The 20,379-nt window shown below is 52.4% G+C and overlaps 4 protein-coding genes across 5 annotated transcripts in view; 2 read left to right on the top strand and 2 right to left on the bottom strand.

Annotated features, from left to right (window-relative positions):
• Nucleotides 1-5,933, top strand: part of MTF1 (metal regulatory transcription factor 1) — a 41,665-nt gene extending 35,732 nt beyond the window's left edge. Inside the window, exon 11 of the mRNA XM_026516624.4 lies at nucleotides 75-5,933. Coding sequence (XP_026372409.1) covers nucleotides 75-502 — 428 coding nt within the window. The 3' untranslated portion in view covers nucleotides 503-5,933. The remainder of the gene's footprint in view (nucleotides 1-74) is intronic.
• On the bottom strand, nucleotides 691-7,485 carry CUNH1orf122 (chromosome unknown C1orf122 homolog). Of its 2 annotated transcripts, none has more exons than XM_026516627.4 (3): nucleotides 7,201-7,485; nucleotides 6,774-6,975; nucleotides 691-6,528 (listed from the first exon to the last, which is right to left on the bottom strand). In XM_026516627.4, exons 2-3 carry the CDS (start codon nucleotides 6,819-6,821, stop codon nucleotides 6,433-6,435), a joined length of 144 nt encoding a protein of 47 aa, XP_026372412.1. In that variant the 5' UTR covers nucleotides 6,822-6,975; nucleotides 7,201-7,485; the 3' UTR covers nucleotides 691-6,432. The 2 variants fall into 2 exon arrangements, with proteins under 2 accessions (XP_026372412.1, XP_026372411.1); XM_026516626.4 differs by lacking the exon at nucleotides 7,201-7,485 and adding an exon at nucleotides 7,068-7,158.
• Nucleotides 7,312-11,291, top strand: YRDC (yrdC N6-threonylcarbamoyltransferase domain containing). Its single transcript, XM_026516625.4, has 5 exons — nucleotides 7,312-7,718; nucleotides 8,296-8,410; nucleotides 8,534-8,653; nucleotides 10,021-10,163; nucleotides 10,507-11,291. Exons 1-5 carry the CDS (start codon nucleotides 7,327-7,329, stop codon nucleotides 10,565-10,567), a joined length of 831 nt encoding a protein of 276 aa, XP_026372410.1. The 5' UTR covers nucleotides 7,312-7,326; the 3' UTR covers nucleotides 10,568-11,291.
• A 4-nt stretch (nucleotides 11,292-11,295) lies between these two features.
• Nucleotides 11,296-17,562, bottom strand: MANEAL (mannosidase endo-alpha like). Its single transcript, XM_048221786.2, has 4 exons — nucleotides 16,997-17,562; nucleotides 15,666-15,775; nucleotides 14,750-14,826; nucleotides 11,296-13,640 (listed from the first exon to the last, which is right to left on the bottom strand). Exons 1-4 carry the CDS (start codon nucleotides 17,544-17,546, stop codon nucleotides 13,004-13,006), a joined length of 1,374 nt encoding a protein of 457 aa, XP_048077743.1. The 5' UTR covers nucleotides 17,547-17,562; the 3' UTR covers nucleotides 11,296-13,003.
• Between the last annotated feature and the right edge of the window lie 2,817 nt (nucleotides 17,563-20,379).

Here is a 20,379-nt window from a genome sequence, read left to right as displayed (position 1 = left end):
AGTCGTCTGTACCCCTGTCCCTCAGCCCCTGCCGGCGGCTACTTGAGGAGCAGTGTCTCTTGCCTCTCTCGCAGGGAGCTCGGTACAGCAGATTGGCCTCAGTGTTCCTGTGATCATCATCAAACAAGAGGAGGCGTGTCAGTGTCAGTGCGCGTGCCGGGACTCTGCCAAGGAGCGGGCGGCGGGCAGGAGGAAGGGCTGTTCTTCCCCACCCCCTGCAGAGCCGATCCCCCAGCCTCCTGACGGGCCCAGCCTGAAGCTACCACCGCAGACTTTTTCCTCACCCCCCGGCCCCCTGTCGTCCTCCTCCGCTGTACCCTCTTCCTGTGAGCAAAGCAGGCAAGCAGAGACTCCTTCAGACCCTCAGACAGAAACGTTAAGTGCCATGGATGTGTCAGAGTTTTTGTCCCTCCAGAGCCTGGACACGCCATCCAATCTGATTCCCATTGAAGCACTACTGCAGGGGGAGGAGGAGATGGGCCTGACCAGCTTCTCCAAGTGAAAGGGCCGCACGCGCTCACCTCCAGGAAAGGGGGGCGAGCGGGAAGCGTATGGTGCGGTGCCTGCCGTCATGGGGGGTCAGCAGTTCGAAGTATGAAGAAATCTACTGTTTGAAATCCTCACCTTTCAGACGTATTTTCTTTAGTCATATCCCAGGAGCATCCATTTTAAGGAACTGATCTTTGGAAAAAAAAAAAAAAAAAAAACCAACAAAAAAACCCACAAAAAAAACAAAAAAAGCTAAGTTATAAATGAACTGTTTGGCTGCACTGTATGTCACTTTTGCTTATTGTCATGTGAACTTGGAAATTAAGGTTACTCGTATGCATAAACATTCGAAATGAAAGGGCGTGGCTTCCATCAGTCTGATGCTGCCCGTCACCTGCACTGGGGTCTCTGTGGTTTGGGCAGCAGAGTTCAGAGTGTCAGGTATTGCTCCTCCCTGTGCGTCTTTTGAGTCTGAGGCTGAAGCTGGCCCGGAAGGCCAGACCCTCGCTCCATCAGAGGGGGACGTGGCCGAGGCAGGTCAGACAGCTGTGAGCCGGACAGGAACTGGGTGAGGTGGTTTTGTTGTTTGCTCTTGGTGTCAGTGGAGCTCAGGGCGACTGTGGCAGGTGTCATCCAGCAGCCAGCTGCAGCATGATGGGTAGCTAAAAGCCTGGCCCGAGGCTGTGTGGGTGATTGGGTCTGTGGGGGCCCTGGGCGAGCTGTTGACTGCTGTCTGTCCGTGCGTGTGCAGAGCAGGCTCTAGCCACGTTATCACAGTCTTTGCCTTCCAGGTTCTTTCCCTCTCTCAATTGGCGGCCAGGTCTTGCAGATCGCAGTGAATTTTTCTTGGGGAATGTCTCTGTTTTGTCCTAGAGTGGACATGTGGCTTATGGCCAGTGGCGGGGTGGCGGTCTGCCTGCCTTTAATGGTATTTTCTTCCTCAGAGCAGAAGAGCTGCATTTTGCTTATCGGGAGAAGGTGCAGCTTTAGGGGAGTTTTTTTGTTTTTTGTTTTCTTTTTTAAGGCGGCATGTAATTGGCAGGCTAGGTGTCCTGGTTCCAGGTTCTAGCCAGGCTTTTGGTTGCCCCTCCCATCCCCGCCTCTCACCCCTCTGGATTTTGCATACAGTCTAGTACAGTGCAAAGAAGGATGTGACTTGCTCAGCTTAGTCATGTGATTTCTCAACAAAAACAAAAAAACAAACAAACAAACAAAAAAACACCACAAAACGATGATCTTCTACTCAGGGTAAAACAAAACAAAACAAAAATCCCCCTTCCACCAAAAAGCCTGAAATGTTGCAATAAGTTATCTCATTTGGAAAGTTTCATTGAGTTGTGTTATAGGAAAAAAAAAATTTTTTTTTTGATTTGTGTATAGAATTATATCCATCTGTCTGCCTTTGGCTCCAAGTCATTGCCTCTTTAAAATAAAACCTAAAATACGATTCACACTAAATTGGAAAGTTTCTCTCAACTGGCTATATGAACGTAGTCATGAGTGCTCACCAAGCTCCTGGAGCTGAGAAATGAGGCCTGGCCCAGGCCTCTGACTCCAAGAGCCCCTTCCCTGCCCTGAGCAAGGAACAGGGGGTCCACAAACAGGGCTGCTCTTCTGGGTCAGCAGGGTCAGGCAGAAAGCAGCCATAATTTTGCCTTCTTTTTCCATTCCCTAATGTAAAGAGATCTGCACGTGTCACTCTTCTGTTCTCTGAGCTATTACTCAGGGCCAGCCAAGAGAGTATCCAGAGCTGATCATTTATCTGGGGGCCCAGAGGCCCTGCCTTTGACAGAATTTCAGGGACGGAGTTGGACAAGAGGGCAGAGGTAGTAAATGTTGTTACTGCCATGAGGAGAAAAGGACTTTCCCCCAGGTAGCTGGTCGTTTCTCATCCCAGGAGTCTAGTGCGGAGAATCCCATTTCATTCTGATCTTCTGCACTCCCTTCCCCCAAAGGGTGGTGGGTTCTGGTGACCGCTGACCTCAGCAGAAGTTGATAAGGGGGGAGGAATCTTCTATTACCACAGTGGCTTAGTCTTCCTGGAAAACCAGTTGCTGAGTGTGGCTTGTCCTTGGCTGTCTCTGGGTCTTGCTCCCATAGGAAGCTTTGAGGCAGGAACCTCACTGTTTTCTCTACAACTTCTGGCAGAGCAGCGCGATGGGGTCCCAAAGGTAGCTCATATCAGAAGGCATGAATGACCTCCCCACATACCAAGCCTAGGGGGGCACCTGGGATTCGGTTCCCTGGGAGCTGAGGTGGGAAACAGGAGCCCAAGGAAGGCCATTGGAAGTGTCCGTGGTTTCATGATCTCTTCTTTCTAGTTAGCCAGGACTGTGCTCCTATTAGGCCTAGCTAGGTCAGTGGCTTTTCTGCTCTCCAGAGATTGGGGGAGGGGGGAGGGTGATGAAGAAGCATCTTAAAACAGTATTTAGGCTGACAGATTTTTCTAGTTAAGTATCTGCCTTTTGAGGGCGACTCAAAATTATAATGGGGATTATCAGAGCCAATTAGCTTTTGAAAAATCAGGAATGTGCTTAAAATGCTAGCGAGTGGTTGTGAAGAGCAGGTCTTTTCCACAGGGCAGGCGGTCTTACCTTCCTCTTCCAGAGCTCTTTCCCTCCCATCACCTCCTCCAAAGCCTGGCCTCTGGTGCCAGGGACCTCAGGAAAGAGCAGGCCACTGGCTAAAGTGGAGCTAGAAAAAGAGCCTTCGTGGAGAGTGTGCTTTCCCAAACCCAGGAATGAACCTGTGGTGAGGTTAGGGAAGGGCTGCAGACTTCGGGCAGGTGAAACCAAGCCTTTTTCTAACCATGGTAACCCTAACCATTTCCACCTGGTAGATGTAGACTCCCAGCTCCCACCAGCATCTCCAGCTCCACCGCCCCTTTACAGGGTGTCGTCAGCACCAGGGACTGGAGTTCTTGGACTTAGGAAGGGCTAGGAAACCGGCAGGTACCCCCAAACTGCCTTAGGGATGTGGGCCCTTCCCCAGCAGGCGGGTGGGACATGGAGGGGGAATGGCCCTGCCTCTCCTGGGGGTCTGGCCAGCCTCATGGGGCCTCACTAGTTTGGTGACAGGAGTTGGTGTCATTTATTAAATTCTACCCCTTTCCCCGTAGAAGGAGATCATGGTACAATGCCCAGGAGGGGCCTTAAGGTGTGAAGACCTGTCTGGGTAGAAGCCAGGGACTTCTCTCCACCAGCTCTGGGAAAGTCAGTAGATTGGAGTTTTACCTTCAGGGTCAAGGCAGTGGACTGATGGGGATCATGGAGGGTGGGTGGATTTTCCTGAGAGACTTTGTATAATGCTGAATGTGTCCAGAGGGATGAGTTTGCAGAACCTCATATTGGTATATTAAAGAAATAATAAAATAAAAAAGCACTTTAGGTTATTTTATCTTTAACCCAATTGCTGCAATTTCTTTTGTGTATATATATACATATATATACTTTCCACAAAGTTTTATTTTTTGCTCAGAATAAAAAGTTAAATTGAGGTGTGAAAAGAAAAGCACTTACCTTGGTGCAATATGTGTAGCTTGACGGTCGTTGTCCCATGTGGCCCTGGCCTGGCCGCGTTTTTCTGCTCAATCAGCCCTGTGCTGTGAGGCTGTCTATAGGGAAACACTATTATGCATTCTCAGCAACTGCTCAATCTATGCAAGCCTTCCCTGTGTGCCCGAGGGCGCCCCCTCAGGCTCTCTGAAGAACTGCTGCGGGTCCTGTTTTCTTCTGCTGACTGTTGAGGCCCTTTCTCATCACTTCTTGGTCCCTTGCCATCTTGCCCCGCCTTCACCATTACAAAGTGATGCCTGAAAGGAAGGAACAGGTTGTTCCTAGGTAGAAACCTGGCACCTTCTAGACTTTTCTATGTGTAATCACGTTCATTGTCCTTAATCTTAAAGACTTCTCCAGAGTCACTGAAACCATTGATTTGTGGAACTGCAACAGTATTGCTAGAGTTTACATTTTCCTCCACCACCAATCAGAAATATGTTTGGGAGGTGCTGGTGGTAGTGGGGGAGCGGGCAACATGAGCCATTTCCCTACTGCTCCCCTCACCGCCCATGTTGGCTCTTTAAGAAAAAAGGTCTCCAGCCTTCATTTAATCCAGTAAACAAAGCTGTTAATAATCTGCTTTATCGACTTTCTTCCTTCCCCCATATTCCCTTTTTGTCTTGGGGGGTGGGGTGGGGAGGACCCCCGCCCCCATTTTATCTTCAATTCTCAGGCCTACCATAGAATAGAGAAGTTTTGAAAAAACACTTCAGCCAAAGCAGAAGGATTTCCACAGATCAATATGCAAATGGTCCTGCTGTGACATGGATGGGAAATTGTCTATTCCCTAATATTGGGGGTGGGGTGGGGGGAAGCGACAAAAGGGAATTTTGCATATTTCTGGTTGGTAGTCAGTTTAGCTTGTTTCCTCTTGCATATTTTGGGGGGGCAGGGAGAGGGTCCCTTGTTTCTTCTCATGCCCTTTGGGGAAGCCGATGATCACTGTTTGAGCATTTCTCACTGTTATTCCTGTTCCAGAGGGCTTCTCAGTCTGCACTGAAAAATGCAAATTAAACTGGATCGTATGTCAATGTGTACATAGTACAAGCTTTTTTTACTGGAAGCAAAGTTTAAAACCACACACTGCCCTTTTGGTGGTGTGCCTGCTGGGCCAAAAATTGGGTGATAATGTAGTGTCACTTTCTCAGCTCAATGCAGTTTCTACTCTTTTTCTTATGGGAAAATTTTTCATAAAACCTTTTTTCACCAAAACCCAGGGGTGTTTTTTGCAATATCCTTGTTATCCTCGTAGTGGTGCCAAGTCAGAGGCCTCTCTTGCCCTTCTCCCACATCCTTAGGCCTCCCCAGAGCGCCTTTGATTCAACAGTCTACAACCTTTGTTGTGTTTTGGAGAATGTGGGGGTGGGGGGGTCAGAGTTCAAGGTGGCTGTTACCTTTCCCTGTCAACTCCTCCTAGTCCCTTTTGGGGAAGGTGGCTGGAAACAGGTTTTTGCTGAATTTCTAGCTCACATCTGGTCAGGAAAGGCAAGACCCACAGAGAGCCTTCTTTTCTGACACGCACTAGTAGTCATTGGCCGGAGGTCTTGGTGACAATTTTTAAAATCTCAAATGGTTTTATTTGGATTATGTGAAAGCCTATCAAATTTATTTAAGTGTGAAACATGGGAACAACGGACTTCCACTGAGCGATATGAAAACGTTACAGGTTCAGTACTTCCAAAGGAAGAAACCTCCAAACCCAAAAAAGAGTAAATATGAATTTGTATTTTTGAAGAATGTGAAATAATGGTGTTTGCTTAATTGCTCATTTTGTATAAACTTAATATTGTACTTTAAAATATCTGCTAAGAAGTGAAAATTTAACTTTTTGGAATTGAAAAAGCAATATTAAATACTAATGAAATCCTAATTAAATGCTTATTTAAATCTGGTAGTATCTGTGGCATTTCTTCCCAAACCTACCCATGGTTGACGATTTTCCACTACTTACCACCCCACCCCACCCCAGCTGAGTCTTAGGGGACAGAAAGGAAAGGTCGGTCACCAGGAGAGTCTGCAGGTTTCCTTTTAATCAAGGCTCTGCTAAAAGTGTTTTGTGGGACTAGGAGCCCCCAAAGCATGAAATGGACATGTAACACCACCTGGATCCCCCAAAGCAGGCCAGACCACTCTGGAGAGCACTGCTGGTCTGCCCAAATCCGGGTAATCAGACTGGGTATTTGTTGGCTACATTTCAAAGCTCAGCACTGCCTTCAGCCAGGATGAAGTGGGAGTGAACCCAGCTGCTAGCAGAGCTGCCACCCCAGGCTGAGAGCCAAGTACCAGCCACTGCCAGTGAAGACTGGCCCCTTTATTGAAGGGAGTTGTTCAGAGTCCAGCCACCAGCCCCGGGAGGGATAGAAGTCAGGGCGCCCATCAGGGATGGTCAGGGCTCCGCAGCTCCATCACCAGCATCCTTTGGAATGCCACCTCTGGCGGAGACAGCTGGCTGGGGAGGTGCTCCGGATTTGGCTGAGACGTTCTGGTTGGAACAGAAAGGAAAAGTGAGGCTGGGAGGAAAGGCCTTGGATTAGGCCCCGCAAGGATATGGCCACTTGGCATTCAGATAGCACTTAACTTTTCCAAAGCCTCTCGCCCAGATGAAAGGAGGTTGGGGGATAAAGCGGTGGGGGACACTCTTCCACCCTCCAGGGGAAGCTAGGGCTTAGCAAGTCCAGCCACAGGGCAGTCCCCACCTCCCAGGCCCAGCCCGGGGTGGGCACTGACCCCGCCACCAGCCGGCTCCGGGCGCCGGCGGCCCAGCTGCCGCAGCATCTCCTCGCAGGCGGCGATGGTGTCCAACAGCTGCCGCTGCCGCTGCTCCACCGCGTCCAGCAGCTGCTGGGCGCGCTCATCCCGGGGCGGCTGCGGGGGTGGCCTCCCGCCGAGCCCCAGCCCCGCCTTCCCACGGTCCACGCCGGCAGCCTCCCTGCCCGGGAGAGAGCGACAGACACACGGTCAGGGCCGGCGCTCGCGCGGGGTCCAAGCCCCTTCCCCCCGCCCCGACGGGCCCCCTCTCACCCCCGTGACCAGTCTGAGCCCGGGCCCCATTCCATCTCCGCCTGCGCGGCCCGACCACCGCCCCCCTTTCGGCCGCCCCCCTCCCCAGCGCTGCGCTAGGGCTCCGCAAAGCTGCGCCCCGCCCCGTCCCCACCGGTCTCCTTCAATCCTCCTGGGGGTCGCTGTCCCTTTAAGCTGCCCGGCGCGGAGGTGGGGCCGAGCCTCCTCGGCCGGAAGCTGCCTGAGCGCGTCACTTCCTCCCGGAAGCGGGCCCGGGCGGATGTCTCCGGCGCGTCCGTGCAGGGGGCTGAGGGCCGCGGTGGCTGCCAGCGTGGGGTTGAGCGAGGGGCCGGGCGGCTCCGCCCGGAGGGGCCGCCTCCTCCGCCCGCCGAGCCCCGCTCCGGCGGCGCCGGGGGCCCGGCTGCTGCGGCTCCCGGGGAGCGGGGCCGTGCGGGCCGCGAGCCCGGAGCGCGCCGGCTGGACCGAGGCGCTGCGGGCCGCCGTGGCCGAGCTGCGCGCCGGCGCCGTGGTGGCAGTCCCCACCGACACGTTATATGGCCTGGCCTGTTCGGCGAGCTGCTCGGAGGCACTGGGCGCTGTGTACCGCCTCAAGGGCCGCAGCGAGGCCAAGCCGCTGGCCGTCTGCCTGGGCCGCGTGGCCGACGTCTACAGGTGAGGCCGCCCCGACCCGGCCCCGCTGGGGGCGGCACCGCGGGAGGGGCTTCCGGTGACAGGCTTGGGAGACTGAGGCGCAGAGAGCGGGAGGGGCTTGTCCAGGCTCACCCAGGAATCCGGAACTGGAAATGTGTATCGAGCACTTAACGTCTTTCAGTCCCTGAAGGAGATGCTAGGGCGCAGCGATGAAGGAGGCAGACAGGGTCCCTATTGGCGCTTTTGCGATAATGAGGGGAGGGGGTCGGGATTCCTACGGTTTAAAACAACAACAACAACAACAACAACAAAGGAAACAAACGTGATAGCTGAATTTAGTAGGGGATACCTGGAAGAAAAGGAAACACGTAGCGTGATAATGGTGCAGCAGTTGTAGTCTCGGAGACAGAGGTATGTGGGCTCCAAGCCGAGGGTGGTCCTCTGGTGCCCTACCTTCTCAAACTCAGGGAGGTGAAGAGAGAAGATAGATCCCATTGTAGTCCCCAGCGTTCCCTTTTCTAGATCTGCCTACCGTTTGGAATAGGACCAGCAGCGACCCTTCATTCTTGGATGGATTTGTGCCCTCCCTGTTTTCCAGGTACTGCCATGTGAGAGTACCTGAGGGACTCCTGAAAGACTTATTACCAGGACCAGTGACCCTGGTGTTGGAACGCTCAGAGGAGCTCAATAAGGACCTGAACCCCTTTACTCCTGTGAGTCAGATTTTCTCTTGTGTCCCCAGACTCCTGCCATCTGGCTTTCACTAGGATCCACGCCAGAGCCATTCTCCACCCCTTCCAACCTTTCTGACTATCCTCTTTCCCCTTGCCTCCTAGCTTGTAGGCATCCGGATTCCTGACCATGCCTTCATACAGGATTTGGTCCAGGTGTTCGGGGGACCACTCGCTCTCACCAGTGCCAACCTTAGCTCCCAGGCCAGTTCTCTGAATGTCGAGGTAAGTTACCCAGTCCTCCCCCCAGAAACATCACCAGGCCAGACACAGTTTCCTCTGAACCGGTGGGGTTGATGGTTCACTGGAATGCCTTGCAGGAGGCTCACCCATTTAGTCTGATGGTGGGAAGTCTGTCCAGTTGGCAGGGGTAGGGTAGCGGGGATCCAAATTAAAGAATCTTGGAAAGGTTTAATTAAAAAGCTTGAGAGGTGAGGCGGAGAATTGTTTTTTCCTGTTGTCTTTTTAATAATAAGAAACATCATGGTAAATGTAACTCTTTCCCCCTTTTTGTGGTGGTAGCTGTCTGAAAATCTAGTTAGGCAGTAAGTCTTTACAACAGTGCTGTAAAGAAAGTGAAGGCTCTGAAAAGTTAAATCACTTGGCCCAGGGATTCCTGACCCTGTTCTTTTCCCTGGTCACTAGCCAGGTCAAAGAAAGGATCATCATAATTCTGTCTTGACTGCATAGCTTGAAACGAATGAGGACACAAAGAAATGTCACTTGCCACACATTTTTCTTCTTCCTGAACTTAAATGTAAAACATAGCACAGTGATGGGGTTTTCCATGCCCAGACCTAGAGAGTGGCTTCAGGGGCCTTAGAAACTGAGAGCCCAGCATGCTTTCTTATTCTGGAACTGCGGGCTTTACCTGGTGGCTTATGCCTGAGGCAGTGGGGATGGGGGTAGGGGTATTCTTGTCAGCAAACAATTGACCCATCCAACACAGTGACTGGTGGTTATGCTTCTCCATCCCAAACGCCGAGGCCTAGCCACCATAGCAGGGTTTTCATGAGTGGTGGTGGTGGGGAGAGTGGGCAATGCTCTAACCGCTTAACAATTCAGGCCACGGATTTCGGAGGGGGTATCCTTCCTGCAGCCCAAGGATTGACTGCTGGTGGTGTGCGCATGCAGGCCCCACCCTGTCTTCCTCTCCCTGCCCTTATCCAGAGTTCTCCTGAGATCCAGGAAATGCCCTGGATGAAGTAACTTGCATGTGGTGACACAAATTGGGGCGAAAGTTCAGGGTAGAGCCTACATCTTTGGACACCCACCTAGGACTCCTGTCCTTGTACCTGTATGTCCCCAACAGAAGCGCCATGTGGAATCTCCTCTTGGATAGCTAGATTTTCTTTAAGCTCTAGATGGGTGTTATTTGAGGTACTAACCTGGGGTGGTTCCAAACCTCATAGGATGCCATGTCCTAGGTCCTAACTGACCTTAACTGTATGAGGTTCCTTCCTCTGCTTAGAGGAAGATGCCTCCTGTTTTAGAAGTGTGTGGTCTTCGTCTCCTTATGAATGCTGCGTGCAGTGTGACATCATTGCAGATGCCAGGGGTAGTATCCATGCTCTTCCTCTCCCTCTTCTCAGGAGTTCCAGGACCTCTGGCCTCAGTTGTCCCTGGTCATTGATGGGGGACCAATTGGGGACGGCCAGAGCCCCGAGTATCGCCTGGGTTCAACTGTGGTTGACTTGTCTGTACCTGGAAAGTTTGGCATCATTCGTCCAGGCTGGTGAGTCTCTTTGCTGTGGCATGGGGATAGAATTTTAGGAAGGCTGAAAGGTGCAAAAAACAAAACAAAAAAAAACCCCCAAAACCAAAAAACCTTAACAAAATAAAGATTGGCACTCCTATCTTGTCCTGAGCAAGGTGGGCAGGTTTGGAGAAGTGGTGGATGGAGGAGGGCTAAGTTTGCTAATGTGTGCTGGCTTTTTGAGGACTCAAAGGATTCATCACGGGTTTGGTGAAGAGAGCATAGTTAAGATCAGAGGGTTTAGAGGTCGCTGATCACCAGACGCTGGTGGGCTCAGAGCTTTGAGAAGTCGAACTTTAACTGCCCTCCATTTCTTCCTCAGTGCCCTGGAGAGTACTACAGCCATCCTCCACCAGAAGTACGGGCTGCTCCCCTCACACTGACCTGCTTGTGCATCTCGGGAAAAGGGAGGGCCCGAGGACTGGTGCTGGACACTGTGTGTCTGTCCACTGGGGACTGGCCAGGCCTCATTGACAGAGGCCACTGGGACTGCAGCGTCCCTAGTCTGACTCGTTAAGGGAGTGTGTCTCTCTGAACCCTGTAGACCAAGCCCCGGAAGCTGCTGGTTTCGTCTCACACGTGGTGGGGGAGGTCATAGTTATTATCTGTAATTTCATATGTCAGCCAAAAGCTGACTTAGAGACTTTGAGAACATTCCTAGGATGGCCTTGTTCTAATAAGTTTCTTTTTAAAAAATCTTTTTTGAAAAATAATTTGAGGAACAGATTTGGAATCCAGTCGGAGCCGCCTTTCTGGGGGGTAGGGCATTTAAAGTCCAAAGCAGCCACAGCACCAGCTGGTGCTACTCAGGTCTCCAGTGACCAGAGGCATGTACTTAGGCACCTGAAGCTGGAACCAGAGTAGGGTAAAGATTGTTGAGCCACAGGCCCAACACTGTTTACTCTGAACTGGAGAGGCCGGTGGTGTGGTTTGCGGTAAGGCCTGGTGAAGAGAGTCAGCATTTTGGACTCATGGTGGGAAGTGAGCTCAGTTGGCAAGGGGCGGGGAAGTCCAAATCAAAGAATACTGGAAAACAAATCTCCACTATTCTTTTCAGCCAGTGGCTTTTTTTTTTTATTTATTCATAAAATAAATTATAATGAGTTATGCCTCTAGTACCTTTATTTGAATCCAGTGTGTACTCAGAGCCTTTATTTATATGTATACCAGCTGTGAAACAGAATTATTCTTGGCTATTTGAACCTTGTTTTTCTTTAATAGAAAATGTTTTGTAAATAGTTTATATTTCTTTTTTTGAATTATTTCCTTAGGGGTAGGATTACAGGGTCAAAGTGTATGAACATCTTTATGGCTCTTGCTACAGATGAGCCTTTGAAAGAACTGATCAAGCTGCAACGAATGAGAATTACTGCTCCTGGCCCCAAGCTTGCCACACTTTTAGTACTTTTCAAACCGTGTATGTGTGAAATGAAGCCTCAGGGTTTCTCCCTTCTGTAACGTACCGCAGGTCGCCATCCAGTGCTGTGCTCCTGTCCTCATCGGCCCTGTCCATTGGAGGCATTCAGTGCCCATTACCTAACTGGAGCTCCCATGGTAATCCATAGGCCCCCACCTCCTCCCCTCCTGCCTTGCACCCTAGTCCCACAACTGGGATTCAGGCTTGAGCCCATAAAGTAATGCACGTATTTCCAAGTAGCTCCTAAATCTTGCCAAGAAGGTGTTCCAGGGCCTGCTTTGAGGGCCCCAACAAGTATATTCGTTTATTTGTAAATAAGCATGGTTAAATATCCCCTCTAAAAATCTCGTTTGCACTCCTCGTTTCTTAAAGCATCCTCACTCTTCCTTGTGCAGACACTGGCCAGCCCATCTCACATGTCAGTTTGTCACAGCATTTGAAGGAGGGCTCAGAGTTCAGGAAGGCTTGAAGAGAGCAAAAGGAATGCTTACTTGAGAAGACCATGTCATATTTAATTAATACAAATCACAGTAGCACTGAAAATGGCTCTACTGAGTGGGCCTCATTCGGTTTAGGCAGCTATAGGGAGGGAGGATGTCCTGGTCCTCTCCCTGGAGCTAACTGGTCATCTGGGGAAATGTGGCCTCTGGGGCACAGAGGTATTTTCTTAGAGAAAAAAAGAACGGAACTGCCAGCACTGGACAGAACTGCGAAAAAGGAAAATCTGTGCTCAGGCACTACCTACAAGGCCACGCCAAATAAGGAAAGCTGGATCCTGGAAGCTTCTGGAAGAAAGGAACCTTTCCGTGTGAAGTCTCTCCCCGGTGCCTAGCACACAGTCAGGTGGTCCGTTAGTATGGCTGAGTGAATGTACGAACGCCCAGGGTTATTTCCTGATCACTGTGTTCAGGAATCTACTGGGAAGGGCTTAAACCTAGAATTTCTCTTTTGGGAGGTCTCAGAGGTGGTTCCCTCACTTGGAGAAGACAGATGCTGTGGGAAGGATGCTGCAGAGGGAGCAGGGCGCGTGCTCGCCCGGAGCCCTGACCCCTCCTAAGAGCAGTGCCCTGGGCACTGCTACGCAACACCAACCTGCTGAGTTCTAAGCTCGAAGGGATTATTTTACGACAAGATGTGGAGCGGCCCTGAGCTGAGTCCAGTCACCTGCCAGCCTCTTTGTTCCCCTCTCTGGAACCCTGCCTCACTTCCTGTCCCTGCAGAGCACCCCAGCACCACATGCCTGAGGAACAAGCTCTGTTCCACACGGGCCCAGCCTGATGGCCCAGCCAGAGGCGCCCCGCTGCCGACTGGGAGACTGGCGAGTGCCTCTAACCTCAGCTGAACCCTACACGGTGACACCTTCCAGGGAGGCCAGGACATTGGCACCTCGTGGCCAGGCTCCTCACATCAGCCATTGCTCCTTCTCTTTGATGAAGTGCTCTGCCCAGCGGCGAGTCAGCTCCAGGTACAGGCTGGGCCGGTGAGGCAGGTAGTCCAAATACAGACGTGTTGGCGTCTTCTTGGGGATGGCCTTCTCGATCTGGGTGCCCTCGTGCCACTCGTTGAAAGATGTGATGGAGACGATCTCGGGCCTCACGGTCAGGGCTGCCTGCAGGGCTGTCTCATAGTACTTGCCATTGACCCTGTTCCGAGTATTGTGGTTGTTCCAGGGCCGGATGCTGGTGTCTATGTAGCCAGGCCCCACGCTGGGGATGAACATGAGGTTGTTGGCATCACAAAAGCTCTTCACGGCTTTCCAGTTCTGATGGGAGGAGCCGAAGGAGAAACCATTGGAGGCAAAGTACGTGTACATGCCATCAAACCCGGCAGCCAGGATGTCGTGGGTGTGGCCCTCTTCCACCAGCAGTGCGATGAAGACCCCATCATAGGGGGTGTTGCGTATTGAGTGGGGCCCGTTGGGTGTCAGGAGGTGGGCCCAGGCCTCCGGGGATGTCAGGTATGAGTCGTAGATATAAAAGAGTGGGAGGCTTTTACCCATGCTGTTCTTATAGCGGTAAAATGCACCATGGGAGCCATACCTGAGGAATGGAAGGGAGAAGAACCTGAGCTGGTGGCCTAGGAGGGGAGCAGCCAGCACAGCCGTAGGACAAGCCATGGATCTGATCTTTCCTGATGTCCAAGTGTGATTTGGGATCCAGCCAGTCCCTACGGTTGTACTCCTCATGCCTCTAAGCAAGAACCTAGTTCCCACCCTCCTCTCCCCAGCCTCAGCCTCCCTTCATTCAAGCTTCACTTCCTTGTCCCACACCACGGCATCCTTCTCTTCCTTTGGGACCGCAGCAGCAGCCAGCTAACTGGTCTCCAGGCTCCCACTTCTCGTTCCCTATAATCCACTCTAAGGCACAAACCAGATCTGACTGCTCCTGACTGAGACCTGCAAGGCTCCTGCTACTTGATCTGGCCCTGCCCACTGCCATCCCTGCTATTACCCCATCTCTACACACCCGCTACACTGGCCTTTTATTCTGCTGTCAAGTTCGTCCCGTCATGGGCCTTTGGATCTGACAGCCCTCTGCCTGGAATTTTCTGCCTGCCCCAGATCTTTGCAGAGCTGACTTGTCCTTCAGGTGTTAGCTCACACATCCTCTCCTTAGGCCCACTTGACCACCCGTTCTCAAGTCTAGCACCCATTCTCAGATGTGCTCTAACACAATACCCTGCTTATTCTTTATTATTACTTTCTCATAGTATGGGTCACTATTTGATTTTTCATGTGTAATTACTGTCTGCTTCACTGCATCCACACACTAGAATTTAAACTTCGCTAGTCCTTCCCATGACTGTACAACCGGGGCTTGGGACAGTGCCTGGACACCTGAAGGCACTCCAAATATTTTTTGAATGAATGGATGAAACCTGCGAACACTATACAAGCCACTTTCACATATATTAACTCATGTTAATCTCACAAGATTGAAGGTTAAGAGGCTGGCATCAGATCATGGATCGGAGGCTGCGGAACTGGACTTCAGACCCAGGTTGCTGACTCCAAGCCCAGTACTGTGTTCCTGTGAAGTAGCTGCTGAGGCACCGGCATGCTGCCCTGGGGTCTCTTGACCTTCCCCTCTAAATCTGTCCCCGCCCCTGTTTTGATCCCCATCGAAATCAGGCCCCACAGCAGCCTTACGTGTCAATGATGTACTTGATGTTGTCATGCAGAGTGATGTCATCCCGGCCCTTGTAGGGTTGGATATGGAAGGCCACCTGCCACAAACAGAGAAGGTACTGGTCAGGGGAGTATAAGGCTCATGCTCCACCAGGGCTTGGAGGATGCCTGGCAACAGTGGGCATAACAAAGATAAAAGCAGCCACTGGCCTTAGGGCCAAAAGAGGAGGGGCATGAAGCCTGACTGCCTCCCACAGCAGGGCATCTGGGAATCATTCTGACGGGATGTCACTGGATGGCTAATAGGTTTAAGCTTATGTGCCGGCTCCATGTGATTGGCACCAGCTGTCTGAAACCATGGGAAGAAGTTTGCTGAAGCTGTCAGGCAAGGTGCTCCGATCTGTTAAACGTGTCGGTGATGGGCTCAGGAACAGGGGTGGGGCTCCTCTCTGCTGTTTCTCTTCCTTCACCACAGGAGAGGGGAATGACTTATTTGGTTCATTTGGGGGAAATAACTGGACATGGTAGCTCCTCTCCATCATTCCTCTTGAAAGTGTGCCCGCCTACCTGTATCTACTACTTGAGGCTCAGCACTGCCTCCCGCCAGGGATCTGAGACATTCAGTTTCTGGGCCCGTTTGGCACTGCCTGCCCTCTATCCAGAGTCAGGGTCTCCAACTTAACCTCTGTCACAGGGATACTTATTCAGTCTTCCATTTCTCCTATCTTTAGTTTTCTCAATCCCCCCCCCCCACAATTCAAGAAAATAAGAGTGATAGGCGCTATTTATTAGAACACCCCCCCCCACACACACACACACCACACTTGATGTGTATTTGCCATACCTGGGCGAAAGCCAAAAACGAACCCCTGGGGGCAGAGAAGGGGAAATCTCCAGAATGGGCCAAAAAGCGTCTTACTTCTTCTTGGACACTCACCTGGATGTTGTACTGATGGGCCGTGTCGAGAATGGCAGGTACCAGGTCGTCTGAGGGTTCCCCGTTATCATCAGCCATGCCAGGTGGGTACCAGGACAGGACCAGGACGCCTGAGACATACAGAAGCTACTTCAGAAACACACAGTACCCCCGCAACACAGATGCGTTTCCTCCCAAATCGTCTCCAACTGCAAAATGGTTTCCGAATGAAACCTTAAGCGAGGCTCCTGCCAGGTTCACTTCCTGCAGATCAGATCCCAGAGCCTAGCGTCCCGGAGCTGTCCACGCCCACGGTGCTGAAGCTCAGCGGCAGCGGGAACCTTTGCGCACCAGGCGGGGAAGGAGCCTGAGAAAAGCCAGTAGGACTCGAGCTTCCGCTTGCATCCGCAAGAAGTAGAACAAAAGGAAATGAGTGGATAATGCCACACCCATCTGGAAGCCACGGTCCTCTCTCTGGAGAAGAGGGGTACCTCTAAGTTCCCACAGGGAGAAGAGCCCCACGCAGAGGTTATCTTATGCTTCCTGAGGGAAATAACATTTGTCTCGGCTGCTTCTTTAGACTAAAATCCTAAGGGATAGCCTCTGTGTTATTTATCTGGTAATATCTCCCACCACTGTCTCTGTCATTCAATTCCCCCCACCCCTTCACTAACCATCTCTAGATAAATTGAAATGTGTTCTAAAATCCAGGAAATTCAGTGACACGATCTGAAAGAAGTGAGCCTCTCCACCAGAGCTTCTGCCTACAAAACAGGCTCCCAGGGACCTCTTTCCAAGCAGAGTACTTGAAGAAAAGCTCCTGCCCCCCTACTTAAACAGCAAGGTCCATCATGCAACATGGGCAAACTTTCCTTTCTGCAGCTAGCAAAAACTGGAAGGGTTGCTGCCCTATCCTGTATCTGGTGTGAAACCATTGGCCATTCCAGGCGTCGCTTCTCTGAACCCCACACCTGCAGGGCCAGGATGGCCAGTCCTCACTTACCCAAGCCTAGAAGCCCAAGAGACATGAAGACTTTCTCCCTCTCCTTGCTATCCCTCCTTGGGACGGCTCGGAGCAAATGCCTTCTTCCACTGGCCCTCCCGGCAGCTCCGCCCTATGAAAGGGCCCTGCTGTGAGGGGTCAGATGGCAGAGACGGGGGAGTCTTAATACTAGGAGGTGGGGGGCCGCGCCGCGTGGTAAGAGCTGAATGAAAATAGAAGGACGGGAGTAAGAAGCCAAGCGGAAGGGTGAGTGGGACCAGAGGCCCGGTGACAGGACCAGCGGGAGTTGGGGTGTAGAAAGAATGGTGAAGCTGCGGAACAGGGCAGGCCGGGGGTGGGGGGAACTCACCGATGGCGGCTTCCTTGAGCTGGGTCATGTGCTCCCGCAGCACGTCGGGGTCCCGGGAGCTGTAGGGCCCCAGCTCTGGGTAGAAGCTGGAACCCAGGTCGTCGGGAGGACTATGGCGGCCGCGGGGGTAGCTGGCTGAGATCTTGGGGTCCCAGTGCGGCACCATGACGTGGTCCCAATGAATGTAGTGGCCCTCGCGCCGCGGGCTCCCGTACCACGAGTAGTAGAAGGCGTGCAGGTCCGAGTAGACGCGCAGACTCTGCCCGGGGGCGGGCTCGGCCTCCGCGGGGGCCGGGCCCGGGGGACTGCCTGGGCCAGCGGTGCGGGGCTGCGGCGGCGGCGGGGGCGGCGCGGCGGGGGCAGCCGGGGCCCGGGCGGCGGGCGCGGGGGCTCCCTCCGGGCGTCGCTCAAAGGGCGCCAGCTCCAGGCCCGGGCCCAGCGCTGGGAGTCCGTCCGGAGCCTTGAGCGTGCGCAGGCCCATGAGGGTGCCGAAGGCGAAGAGCAGCACCAGGAACAGCGCGATGCAGGCGCGGCGCCGCCGCCGGGCCATGGCGGCCCCTGCGCTCCCCGCGGTCCGCCCGGCTACCGCCCCGCGCGCCGCGCCATGGCCGCCCGCCCGGCTCCCGCGCGCCGCGCAGCCCGCGCGCGTCCCAGGGAGACGGCGACGCCGAGCGCGGCGTGGGCGGCTCCCCGCCTCTCCCCCGCAGTGCGGGCGGGCCCGGCACACAGAGAATGCAGATGGCGCCGACCAAGTGGTCAGGAGCCGAGGGGGGAGTGGACGAGAGGAGAGGCGAAGAGTAGCAGAACTGCGAGTTCCCGGGCCAAAGGAGCAGGGGCCTAGTCAAGCTGCGTGGCTCGCGGAGCATTTGTCGCCTTTCGGCCCGGGCCAGTGGCTTAGAGGCACCCAGTGGGGGAAAAGGAATGTCCTCGTTCCGGAGCCCAGGAGAAGGTCCGGGCAGCGGCGGCAGAGGGCATGGGAGCAGAGGGCAGGGTGGGGAAGAATGCGACTGTCAGTGTCCGTCTCTCTCTCCAAGGATTTCCTTACCCACTGATCCCTCTTTACTGACTTCACTAACAGCCTCCGTTCTGATCTCAGTGACCTCCCTTCTTTGCATTCGCCCTCCATCGCTCGGACCCCCTCTCACACCCCAGGCAGCCTCTGAAGCTTGGGGCGCCGGGGAAACCCCAGGGGTCAGACGCTGCAGACACTGGCTAGAGCGTGGAAGGACGAGGGAGACCGTGACTTGCACAAAGTCACACGAACATGGCCTAAACCCAAGGGTCAGGACTGGCTGGAGGGAGCTCTTGTCACTGGCCAGACTGCTGGGTCTCAGGCCTGTTGTCCAGAGCTGTTTGTCCTTTCGCGAACTCCTAGAATCGGTGAGGACTGAATGAGATAGTTACCCAAAGGCACTTTATACGAGGCCTGACAAAATTAGCACTCAGTCCATGTTCGCATTCTTTCTGGACTCAGCTCCAGAAGGCAGGCCCTGGGTGATTATTTACCCTTCTAGATTCAAGGGGGGCTGCAAGAGCAGGGTTTGACACTCAGTTCCCAGGGCTGTCTGCTGCGTGAATACCAGTCTCTGGTCTGATACTCTATAGGCAATGATAACTTTTTCACTCAACACTGAGTTCCTACTCTGCATTATTCGTTATTTCATTTATTCAGAAAACAGTTTTGTTTATTGTCTGCCTCCTTCACTGGTCCTCGAGGACAGCAATCTTGTTTCATCAACTGCTCTAGCTGCAGTATCTACAACAGAGCTTGGCATAATCGTAGGCACCTGATTCTTCTTTCTTACGTGAAAGAATTGTAGGAAACCCAGGAAGAGGAGGAGCAAAGTTGGGAAGTGTGGGTAGGTCTGGAGCCCAGGAAAGAGAGTTTGAGAGAATTCATAGTAGTAAGTGTGAATTAAGTAGGATGCCTTCATCTCCAAGTAGCAGACACCTGATTCAAACTGGCTTATGCAATATGGAAATGTATCATCTCACAATGCTGGAAATCGAACGGGAGGGCAGAGCGAGTAGATTCCCTGGTTCAACGTCATTAGGTTCCCGTTGTACCAGTCATGGACACCAACCTGAGATGCTTCGTCTCACTGCTCTGCTGTGCCCACCGTTGACTACATACCGAAGCTGGCTCCCCTCATATCACAGGATGGCTGCTGGGGGCAACTGAGGCAGCATGCTCCCCTTTCCCATCCAACAGGCAGATTTCTCTTTCCTAGAAGTCCTAAGCAAGCTTCTCCTGAATTCTCACCAGTCTAAGCTGATTAAGTTCTGTTCATCCCAAACAAATTGTTGCCAAGGGGGATGGAACTGCCCTGACTAGATTAGATTAAATGTTTGGAGAGGATTAAACGTTGGGGAGAAGACCATGCCGTCTACCATGGAATTAGATGACTCTGGAAATGATTAAGAATGGGAAGAGAAAAAGAATAAGGAAGGAACTTTCAGGAACAGCAGCACTTATGCATTGGGCAGAGGTAGGACAGCATATGAGGGAAGCTGAGGAAGAATCAGGAAAGAGGAAGTAATGATGAAGTTTTTTATTTTGGGTTTTTTTTTGGGGGGGTTGGAATGTTGTTGTGTGTTGGTGGGGTCCAGAGCTGATGGTCAAGAAAGAATTCTTGAGACGTTTAGGGTGCAAATTGGTGGTTTTATTGAAGCACAGGGACAGGACTCATGGGCAGAAAGAGCTGCTCCCTGAAGCTCCCTGCTGCCCCGGGATTGGGAGGGGCAGTGATTATATACCTTGGGGGTGGGGAAGTAAAGATAAGGGAAGTTCCAAAAGGACTTTCCTATGCTAAAGAGGACTTGCAGGATCCTGGAGGAATGTTACAATCTGCCTATCTCAAGTAGTTGTCAATGGGCTCCAGGTTATGTGGACATTTAATTTTATCTTTATTTTCTTTTGCCATTGTTTCCCACACCAGTAAGAGAAGTGAGAGTGGATGGCAATGGTTTTAGAAAACTAGTGGAGCTTTCCCCATCTCTTCGTCATTCCCCCATTTCTGGGAATGCCCTGCAATATAATGGTGGCTTCCACTGGCCATGCCTGGCGTCCCTGACACTACCGCCCAGCTGTAATAGTTTGAAATGGGGCTAGAACCCTGACCCACAGGGAACCAATGAGAGTGTTCTGTTTCCCGTTGTACCAGTCATGGACACCAACCCAAGGGTCATCAATTACAATCCTTCTTTGGGATTTTTCTCTCTGGTGCTGAGGGTAGATTCAATCTTTCTCTCTAAAAGTAATACCATTAGGGAACGAACAAGGAACAGAGAGGGACTTCGTGGTATTGGATCCCTGATTTCAGTTTTCCCTGAGGCCTGGTTTCAGTGTGAAACACTGAAATAATCCTCCAGTAAATTAACCT

This window comes from Ursus arctos, unplaced genomic scaffold (assembly GCF_023065955.2).
Source record: "Ursus arctos isolate Adak ecotype North America unplaced genomic scaffold, UrsArc2.0 scaffold_32, whole genome shotgun sequence".
Classification (NCBI taxonomy): Eukaryota; Metazoa; Chordata; class Mammalia; order Carnivora; family Ursidae; genus Ursus; species Ursus arctos.
The sequence above is the reverse complement of the archived record's forward strand: the minus strand, read 5'-3'. Positions and strand labels throughout refer to the sequence as shown.

Bases quoted from the DNA above. Each gene is read 5' to 3' on its own strand.
- YRDC (XM_026516625.4), top strand. From the start codon at position 7,327: ATGTCTCCGGCGCGTCCGTGCAGGGGGCTGAGGGCCGCGGTGGCTGCC. The intron at 8,411-8,533 runs GTGAGTCAGATT...CTTGCCTCCTAG, and splicing joins ACCTGAACCCCTTTACTCCT to CTTGTAGGCATCCGGATTCC. The intron at 10,164-10,506 runs GTGAGTCTCTTT...TTTCTTCCTCAG, and splicing joins GGCATCATTCGTCCAGGCTG to TGCCCTGGAGAGTACTACAG.
- CUNH1orf122 (XM_026516626.4), bottom strand. From the start codon at position 7,102: ATGGAATGGGGCCCGGGCTCAGACTGGTCACGGGG. The intron at 6,976-7,067 runs GTGAGAGGGGGC...TCTCCCGGGCAG, and splicing joins GGCTCAGACTGGTCACGGGG to GGAGGCTGCCGGCGTGGACC. The intron at 6,529-6,773 runs GTCAGTGCCCAC...TGTTCCAACCAG, and splicing joins CGGAGCCGGCTGGTGGCGGG to AACGTCTCAGCCAAATCCGG.
- MANEAL (XM_048221786.2), bottom strand. From the start codon at position 17,546: ATGGCCCGGCGGCGGCGCCGCGCCTGCATCGCGCTGTTCCTGGTGCTG. The intron at 15,776-16,996 runs GTGAGTTCCCCC...TGTATGTCTCAG, and splicing joins GCTCAAGGAAGCCGCCATCG to GCGTCCTGGTCCTGTCCTGG. The intron at 14,827-15,665 runs GTGAGTGTCCAA...TGTTTGTGGCAG, and splicing joins CCCATCAGTACAACATCCAG to GTGGCCTTCCATATCCAACC.